Here is a 10,709-nt window from a genome sequence, read left to right as displayed (position 1 = left end):
AGTCTTTTAACTGAGCAAATTGCATCGATATCTCTGTTAAAATTTTAAAAAAATGGAAAATCCTTTGCATAAAAGTAATTACATTTAAAATCGTATATTTTTTTCAAGCATAAAACATCTTGCAAATTATGTAAACGTGCTTAGGTTTTTTCAACACAAAGATTAGACATGCTTGATTTTTTTATTTTTTTAAAAAAAGATAGTGCTATTAGCCCTGTTTTGGTTTGATGGTACGATCTCTCCTACTCGACGAGGAAGCAGCGATAGATTCTAGCATCCCAATCCAACATCCCATCGTATATTCATGTCCGTTAAAAAATCAAAACAAAACAAAACAAAACAAAAAAATAAGACATAATTTTTTTAAAAAAAAGTCCAAAATATAACCACGTGTTACCACTTTAACCTCTTCCGATGAGGTGATCATAGAAAACGACCTCTCTCGAACAGTGATCGAAAACCAACTTACCAATCAAATAGAAAAAGCTTGCTATCTCCTCTATCGTCAGAGAGTAAATCAAGAAAACTAATAAAAGCAGGAAACATCGCCTACATGTCCTTTTAATGGTGGCCCTTCAACATGTCACAAAATTTACAGGGAAATATTTCTCTTATATGCTACAAAAGTTGACACTCATTCATAGTAACGAACCACCAACTTTAACTGGAAGCTGGAAGATCAAACACGGAGATTTAGCATTGAATTTTCCTCGGTTTCATCAGAACTGCAAGAGCCTGACCCCAGATTTTTTCAGCCGAGCCCTCCAGCCCAGTGAGAACTTGGAATGAGATCATCTGTGAGTAAGAGGCGAATGATTTCATCCTCTCAGTTAGTCCCTGGAAACAGAGAACAAAGTTCAGATTTGACTTCTGCATTCCAAAAAAGCATGGGTCCTTGTAGTGCATGAATTTCGAGTCTACCCCTGCCGCTAAGTTGCTCAACAAGGGGATGATCCATGAGCAGATGTGTGTTTGCTACTTTGCTTCAACGGGATACTTTTTAATTTAAACAAATCACTAAAGTATAGCATTTTCTTATAGCAAAGCAACAATACTAAGAGGTCATAAGATAAGTCTGATATCAAAGTATCAATTCTAGAGCTCAAGGATGAGATCCTGAAGATGCAGGACAAAACGCATTTTAACAGTTCGGAAGCTTAAAAGACAAGTATTCAGAGCAATATTGGTTTTGTACAACTGTTCTTGACCGATTAAGAATCTAAAAAAACCTTTCTACAACAATATTTGAACTTTCTGAAAAGCCAAGGATGACCACAGGAACTAGTAGAAAGCATGCATCCGTGGTCAATTACACATGAAAAACCATCAATCAACATCTATGAATAACTCATCAAAAACAAGTTTAAAGAAACCAAAATATCAAATCGAAAGAAACAGAGAAGATAAATCTCTCTAGACAAACATCTGGAATTCGGACAGACATAATAAGCTTAATCTTTCCAATTTTTACATGTTATGGCTACATGGATGTTAAGCACCATAAGAAGTCCGAGTTATCTATGAGGAAAACAAAAGTATATTCTCGTAACAAGGACAAATATAGGGCTGTAACTTTTGTGTATCTAGTCTCATTGTTTGATATAGGCATCCACTCTCATGTGAAATAAACAACTGTAAAAGAATCTCCAAAATGGAATTATCTGGCCTATCTTATTCGGCTACAGCACCATAATCCAGGAGAGCTGCCTAATGCCAGGTTTAATTTCTAAAACCTGTCTTTCGTTCCTGAAACCATCATTTCATTCTTAATCCTTTTGCCAAAAATCTACTTTCCACAAAGTCCTTACATTTAACTAATTTTTTCTCAACTACCAAAACAACTTAATACAAAAACATTTTTAATGACTACATCATATTTTAAAATACTTCACTCTAGTCCATCCACGAAAACATCAATTCAAATAGTATTTAATAATATCTACCTAAATACTCCTACATGATTCGATACAAACAATAAAAATTATCTCATCGGAAAATAAAACCAAACCCTTCTTTTAATTTCAAAAATCATTTCTCTAACATATTTTCCAAAATATAAAAATCAAAACCCAACGTTGCCTGGTTTTTTCCCTTAAGTAGATGGTAAATTTACTCCTAGTTATGTCCCCAAATTTGACCACTTATTTTGAAGAGACCACAGAATATTTAAATTGAAATTTAAGCAAAGGCCTTAAACTAAACACCAGTCTGATATGAAATTTTATTGTTCACAGTGTCCCAAAAGAACTACGTCATTAAAAACTATCCAAAATGCCAACATCTGTCACACCAACTCCCAATCACTCACATTTTCTAAAATGGTCTAGAACTACTGCCAAGAAATGAAACCCCCCTCCCATATCAATAGCTGCTCGTCTGAATTTAAATTACCAAAGATTAATCCCATGAAGCCGTAACAAAATCCTCGACTAGTTTCCAACAAGATATTTGAATATTTAACATATATATAGCATTAATTAAAAAGATGGTTCATACTCAACCAAGATCAGAATTTTTACCAGTATTTGATCAAGCCATCCCAGCCACAGGTTGCCACTTTACTTTGCTCCAGGGGATGCCACTCAGAACCAATACAAACTCCATCATGGCACTTGAGAGTTCTAAATACTTTACAACTCTTCCAATCCCAAAACCAACACCGCCCTTCGCCATCTCCTGACATTACAAATCTCCCGTCCGGTGAAAAGTTGACCTGACAAGCATAGCCAGCAACTATGTGCCCCGCAAACCTCTTCTTTTTATTCAGCTGGAACCTCTCCCTGGTACTGTATATAAGTATCTGATTATCCAAACTCTGACAAGCAAGCCAGTTTTTATTTGGATGCAGAGAAATAGCAGGCATCGAGTGCATGTGTGGCTCACTAATATACTTTATAACCACCGGAATCCCAAACTCCCATACCCGCAGCGATTTATCATCACTCGAAGTCACAAACCTTCTATTATCATCCACAAAAGTTATTGTATTTACCGCCCCTAAATGTTGATCATACTCCTGTGTGATCTGCCCTGAATTCATATCCCACTGTACAATCTTCTTATCACTCATCCCTGCCAGAAGTATGTTCTGCTTATCGTCATCCGGGTTAAGCCTCACAACGTAGGGAATCTTCCCAGTCGAAAAAGTGGATATCACTTGTCCAGTCTCTGTATCCCAATACTTTATATTCTTATCATAACCAGCAGACAGAAACTTTGTCCCATCATTAGTAAAGTAAATATCCCTCACGGCCTTGTTGTGCCCCATGTAGGTTCTCATGCATTTCCCCGAATTAAACACGTCCCATATCTTCACCTTTGTATCCATTCCAGCGGACAGTATCAAATGACCATGCCTGGGGAAAAATCTGATGGCCGAAACCCCCTTAGTATGACCACTCCAAGTGTGAACCAATTTCTTGGGTATATAACAATGATCATTACTGGCCTTTGCGTCCTTAGGCGGCGCAATCCAAGACCTCCCCTGATAATCTTTCTCCTCTTTTCCATGAAACGTACTCTTATCAAGGTGAGACTCCCCTTTCTCCTTCTCAACCCCTTCCTTCTCAGCTTTCTTCTTCGCATGCTCCTCCGCGTACTTCTTCTGCTCCTCCGTCAACTCACCTTGCACCCACTCCTTCTTCCCCGCCCACGGGCTCTTCCTATTATTCATCAACCAAGTCTCACTCGCGGGATTCTGCACCTCCACCGCATCAACCACTTGGTCACTCTCCTCCATCATCTCCTTCTTCTTCTCAAGCTTCCGCTTCTTCTGTTCGTGTTGCGGAATATTATAAACAGTAATCCCATCGTTCTTCTCAAAACCCACAACATCACCAACGTACCTATTCTCAGAGGGATCAGCAGCGTACCCGAATTTATAGTAAGTGTTGTACTGCTCATCGAACACAAACGGCTCAATAGACGCGTTCTCCACAAATCCCAGCTTGTGGTTGCGGAGACCTTGGGCGAGGCCGTCTTTGGCATAGGGGTGCGCGGGGCCGACGATGGGGGTCCAGAGCTGGTCGTAGGTGGGGTTGAAGGAGACAACGTGCTGGGTCGGGTCGAGGGGTTTGTGGACCTGCGAGTGGGCTTGGCCGGAGACGGTGAGAGAGAGCATGGTGTCGTCGACATTCGGGGCTGCGGATTTCGAGGGAAGGGGGATCCGCGTCGGGGAGGAATCCGGGTCGGAGCTCCCGTGGGTCGGGGAGTCTTCCTGGGCGTACGAAGATAGCAGGAGATCCATGTCTGTGTGGTCTAGGGTTTGGTCGCAGAGGGAAGAGGGAAAAGACTAGAGATATGAATAATGCAGTTGATCTTGATTTTACCCAATTATTTGGGTTAATTTATTAATAAATCAATAATTTAATTGGCCGTATATCAGATTTAATTTAAAAAATAAGGAAAATTATGTTTTAATTATATATCAAAATCTGATATTTTCAAAATAAATATGAGATAATTCAACTGTGTTTCTTTCCCAAGTTACTTTTCAAATTTTATAAAAAAAATCATGTATATTTAATTACTATTGTGAAAAAGTAAAAATTTACGGTAAAAAAGTAAAAATCTCAAACTCTCAAAATTATCACACTACACACTTTATAATATTTTTCTCTCAACTCAATTGTGATTTTCTTCACAAATGAGAGATCTATTTATAGAAAATTTTTACAAATAATCCAAAAATAAAATACATCATTACCTACATCATCACACACTAATTTTCAATATTCAACACCTAATTTTACCTAATTTTCAACATTCAACATTCACATTTTCAACACAAATATTTAACACATTTTTAAATAATTTTTCAACACTCCCCCTTGTGATGATGATCATAATGATTGTATACATTACGTGTTTTTATACTGCCTCGTTAAAAACCTTACTAGGAAAAACCCATTGGGATAAAAACCATAGTAAGGGAAAAAGAGTGCAGTCACGTAAACTCCCCCTCATGTTGACACGAACAATTCTTCACAAATTTCGTAGATTGCGCATCCCAATATTATATATGTGCTTTCTGAATATTGTCGTAGGAAGTGCCTTTGTGAAGAGATCTGATGAGTTTTCACTTGATTGAATGTGACGAACATCAATACATTTATTCTTCTCAAGCTCCTTGGTGAATGCGAAGAACTTAGGAGGAATATGTTTAGTTCTGTCGCTTTTTATGTATCCTTCTTTCATTTGAGCAACACATGCAGCATTATCTTCATATAGTATCACAGGCTTCTCGTCGAATGATAATCCGCATGAGATTTGGATATGTTGAGTCATTGATTTTAACCACACACATTCACGGCTTGCTTCATGTAGTGCAATAATCTCGGCATGATTTGATGAAGTTGTTACAAGTGTTTGTTTCTGTGAACGCCAAGAAATTGCAGTGCCTCCACGAGTAAATACATATCCAGTTTGAGAACGTGCTTTGTGTGGATCAGATAAGTATCCAGCATCGGCATAACCAATTATACTTGGATTAGCATCTTTTGAATACAAAAGTCCCAAGTCTGTCGTTCCTCGTAGATAACGGAATATATGTTTAATTCCGTTCCAATGTCTCTTTGTTGGATATGTGCTAAATCTTGCCAATAAATTTACGGCAAAAGATATATCAGGCCTTGTACAATTTGTAAGATACATAAGGGCACCGATAGCACTTAGATATGGTACTTCTGGACCAAGAATATCTTCATCATCTTCACATGGACGGAATGGATCCTTTTCTATGTTTAATGATCTAACAACCATTGGAGTACTTAAAGGATTTGATTTGTCCATATTAAAACGTTTAAGGATCTTTTCTGTATAATTTGTCTGGTGAACAAATATTCCACATTCTTTTTGTTCAATTTGTAAACCCAGACAATACTTGGTTTTTCCAAGATCCTTCATTTCAAATTCTTCTTTCAAGTATGACACAACTTCTTGAATTTCCTTATTTGTTCCAATGATGTTTAAATCATCAACATATACAGCAATAATTACGCATCCGGATGTTGTTTTCTTAATGAAAACACAAGGGCATATTGAATTATTTACATATCCCTTTTTCATCAAGTGATCACTTAGCCTATTATACCACATTCTGCCGGATTGCTTCAACCCATATAATGATCTTAGTAATTTCACAGAATAACATTCTCTGGGTTTTGAACTTTGTGCTTCAGGCATCTTAAATCCTTCAGGGATTTTCATATATATATTACTATCAAGTGATCCATATAAGTAGGCTGTAACAACATCCATAAGACGCATTTCTAAATTTTCAGATACTGCCAAGCTAATCAAATACCGAAACGTAATTGCATCCATCACAGGAGAATACGTTTCTTCATAATCAATTCCAGGCCTTTGAGAAAAACCTTGTGCAACAAGTCGAGCTTTATATCTTACTATTTCATTTTTCTCATTTCGCTTTCGAATAAAAACCCATTTGTATCCAACAGGTTTTACACCTTCAGGTGTAAGGACTATAGGTCCAAAAACATTACGTTTATTTAGCGAATCCAATTCAACCTGGATGGCATCTTTCCATTTTATCCAATCCTGCCGATTTTTACATTCACCAAAAGATTTTGGTTCATGATCTTCATTATCATTTATGATGTCGATTGCCACATTATAAGAAAATATATCATCAATTTCTTCTATATCTTTTCGGTTCCATATTTTTCCAGTATTAATATAATTGATAGAGATTTCATGATTCTCGTCAGTTTGTGGTTCTGACAAAACATTTTCATCATCATGTGTTTCTTCAGGAACATCATTCTCTATTTTGTGATCATTATGTGTTTCTTCAGGAACATCATTCTCTATTTTGTGATCATTGTGTTTCTCTATGAATTTTCTTTTTCGAGGATTTTTATCCTTGGAACCAACTGGCCTTCCACGCTTCAGGCGTTTAATGACATCATGACTATCTTCAATTTGTTTCTTCGGAATTTCAATTCGAGCAGGGGCATTTGCAGCATGTATATATGATTTAGTTACCCCTTTTGTGTCTGCAAATGCATCTGGTATTTGATTTGCTATTCTTTGCAAGTGCACAATTTGCTGTACATCTTTTTCACATTGTTTTGTTCTTGGATCCAGATGTAACAATGATGATACATACCATGTAATTTCTTTTTCGGTATGTTTCTGTTCTCCCCCTAACATTGGGAAGATTTCCTCATTAAAATGACAATCAGCAAAACGTGCTGTGAACACGTCGCCTGTCTGTGGTTCAAGATATCGAATGATCGATGGACTATCATAACCAATATAAATTCCAATCTTTCTTTGAGGTCCCATTTTCTTTCGTTGAGGTGGTGCAATAGGCACATACACCATACATCCAAAAATTCTCAGATGAGAAATGTCTGGTTCTTTACCAAATGCAAGCTGCAATGGGGAGTATTTATGATATGCACTTGGTCTGATGCGAATTAATGAAGCAGCATGTAAAATTGCATGTCCCCATATAGAAATAGGGAGCTTTGTTTTCATAATCATTGGTCTAGCAATCATTTGCAGACGTTTAATCAATGATTCAGCCAATCCATTTTGAGTATGTACATGAGCAACAGGATGCTCAACAATGATTCCCATAGACATACAATAATCATTGAAAGTCTGGGAAGTAAATTCACCAGCATTATCAAGTCTAATTTTCTTGATTGTATAATCGGGAAATTGATTCCTCAATTTTATTATTTGAGCAAGTAATCTTGCAAATGCAACATTTCGAGTTGACAATAAACATACATGTGACCATCTGCTGGAGGCATCAATCAATACCATAAAGTATCTGAATGGTCCACATGGTGGATGGATTGGTCCACAAATATCACCCTGAATACGTTCAAGAAACATTGGTGATTCAGTTTGGATTTTGGCTGGTGATGGTCTTATAATAAGTTTTCCAAGAGAACATGCTTTACATTGAAACTTATTATTCTGAAAGATCTTCTGGTCTTTCAATGGATGACCATGTGTATTTTCTATAATTCTTCGCATCATTGTTGAACCAGGATGTCCTAATCGATCATGCCAATTGGTTAATATTGAAGAATTATCAATTACCATGTTTGATTCAATGGGACGTATATGTGTATAATGCAATCCAGTAGGGAGCATTGGTAGTTTTTCAATCACATATTTCTTTCCTGATTTATATGTGGTAAGACACATATATTTCTCATTCCCTTCATTCATTGTTTGAGTATCATACCCATGGGAATATATATCATTAAAACTCAACAAATTTCTTTTCGATTGTGGTGAATATAAAGCATCATTGATCAAAAATTTTGTACCATTAGGTAACAAAAATTGTGCTTTACCACATCCTTTAATCAAGTCTACAGGACCTGATATTGTATTCACCGTTGTTTTTGTTGGTTTTAGTTCCAAGAAATATCTTTTATCTCGGAGGATAGTGTGCGTTGTACCACTATCGGGTATGCAAACTTCAGCTTTGCTCATAGCATTTTCCATATTTGAACTTCAAAAAATATGCAATGAAAAAAAATTAATGACAATACATATTTAAATATAACACATATCATAATTGTACAATAAAACATTATCATATAAATACATGAAAAATAAATTATTGTACATTTATATTCTACCACTATATTGTTCATTTTCAGAGAAATCATTGAGAAAATCTGCAGCATCAATATTGTTCATTTCTATCCCACCAACATATTGATCATTTCCAGAGAAATCATTCATAAAATCAGCAGCATCAAAATGAGTTGAATCACTCAAACGGTCACTTCGCTCAGTGAAGTTGGTCTCCTTTTCTTTCCCCTTTATCGATTCTTTATAAAGTTTGCAAAGATGCTCAGGGGCTCGACAAATACGAGACCAATGTCCTGGAGTGCCGCATCTGAAACAAGAACTTTCAAATCTTTTCGAGTGATTTTCATTAACACTCATGTTTTCTTGATGCCTTTTCTGTGGATGGTTTGGGACGTTATTTTGAGATGAGTTATAGAAATAACTATCTCGATTATTTTCAAAACCACGGCCGCGTCCACGACCACGACCACTTCCTCGTCCACGTCCACGTCCACGACCTCGACCTCGACCTCGACCTCGACCAAAACCTTGTCTTTGAATTTGATTTTGGTTTCCAGGTTTAAATTCATTTTTACTTACAGCATTTACTTCTGGAAATGCTGTTGATCCAGTGGGTCGGGACTGATGATTTCTCATTAATAGCTCGTTGTTCTTTTCCGCCACAAGAAGACAGGCGATGAGTTCAGAATATCTCGCAAATCCACGCACTCTATATTGTTGCTGTAGTGTTATATTTGATGCGTGAAACGTGGAAAATGTTTTTTCAAGCATTTCCGATTCTGTAACCTCATGTCCACAAAATTTTAACTGCGAGATTATTCTATACATCGCTGAATTGTAATCACTGACTTTTTTAAAGTCTTGGAATCTTAACATATTCCATTCATCACGGGCGGTCGGAAGTATAACTTCCCTTATATGTTCAAATCTCTCTTTTAATCCTTTCCACAGAGCCATGGGATCTTTTTCGATGAGATATTCACATTTTAAACCTTCATCAAGGTGTCGTCGTAAAAATATTATAGCTTTTGCTTTTTCTTGTGATGAAGATATACCATTTTCTTTAATGGTCTCGCTTAGACCCAATGACTCAAGATGCATTTCTACATCAAGAGTCCATGGCATATAGTGTTTCCCAGTAATATCAAGAGCGATGAATTCGAGCTTTGCCAAGTTTGCCATGGTGGTACTAAAAATTACGATGCATTTTATTAGTTAATGAATATTGCAATACAAAGTAATGGATAAACAACAAGTACAAGTATTCGTAAAAATAAAGAAAACACACGAGGAGGATATTCTCCGATAAATACAAGACTGGTGAGTATGATAACCAAAATAATTAAAAATAACCTCGTGAAAGCCATCTTCTTTTTTTCTTCGAAAATTTGATGAAGAATAATTTTTAGAGAAGAAGAGAAAGTTGGAGTGATTGAATGTATTTGTGAGATTGTATTTATAGAGCAAAAACTAGCCGTTTTGTTACCGTTTATTACCGTTGGTGTATAAGAAAATAAATGTATGTATTTGTATAATTTTATGGTAATAATATGGTGTATATAATATTAGTCATATTTAAATAATTATGTATATCATATCACATTATTATAATTAGGTGTCATAAGTTATTTTGTTTAAAAAACCTTATAGGCTTTTATACTTGTCGTATCCCTTACCGGGAGTGTGGGATGTCGTCTTAACATCCTCCCAGGATTTATAACAAGTTTTTGAAAAAATTATTTTTATTATTTCTAACAATAACATTATATTATATATTACATATATAAACAATAAATAAATAACAGTAAAATAAATATTATTACTTTTGTTACCTTTTTCTTCTGTTCGGAGCTTGGAAAAATATGGAGGACTTTTAGAGCTTCGTGCTGATAACGTGTTGTGAAAAAGTAAAAATTTACGGTAAAAAAGTAAAAATCTCAAACTCTCAAAATTATCACACTACACACTTTATAATATTTTTCTCTCAACTCAATTGTGATTTTCTTCACAAATGAGAGATCTATTTATAGAAAATTTTTACAAATAATCCAAAAATAAAATACATCATTACCTACATCATCACACACTAATTTTCAATATTCAACACCTAATTTTACCTAATT

The 10,709-nt window shown here is 35.8% G+C and overlaps 1 protein-coding gene across 2 annotated transcripts; it reads right to left on the bottom strand.

Moving 5' to 3' along the window:
• Window positions 1-456: 456 nt before the first annotated feature.
• Window positions 457-4,319, bottom strand: LOC140964528 (uncharacterized). 2 transcript variants are annotated; one of them, XM_073424387.1, is made up of 2 exons: window positions 2,520-4,318; window positions 457-837 (listed from the first exon to the last, which is right to left on the bottom strand). In XM_073424387.1, the coding sequence occupies exons 1-2, from the start codon at window positions 4,244-4,246 to the stop codon at window positions 831-833; spliced, it is 1,734 nt and encodes a 577-aa protein (XP_073280488.1). In that variant the 5' UTR covers window positions 4,247-4,318; the 3' UTR covers window positions 457-830. The 2 variants fall into 2 exon arrangements, with proteins under 2 accessions (XP_073280488.1, XP_073280489.1); XM_073424388.1 differs by lacking the exon at window positions 457-837 and having other exon boundaries at window positions 2,516-4,319.
• Window positions 4,320-10,709: the final 6,390 nt, after the last annotated feature.

The sequence above is a fragment of the Primulina huaijiensis genome, chromosome 18, assembly GCF_012295235.1.
Source record: "Primulina huaijiensis isolate GDHJ02 chromosome 18, ASM1229523v2, whole genome shotgun sequence".
In the NCBI taxonomy this organism is placed as follows: Eukaryota; Viridiplantae; Streptophyta; class Magnoliopsida; order Lamiales; family Gesneriaceae; genus Primulina; species Primulina huaijiensis.
The sequence above is the reverse complement of the archived record's forward strand: the minus strand, read 5'-3'. Positions and strand labels throughout refer to the sequence as shown.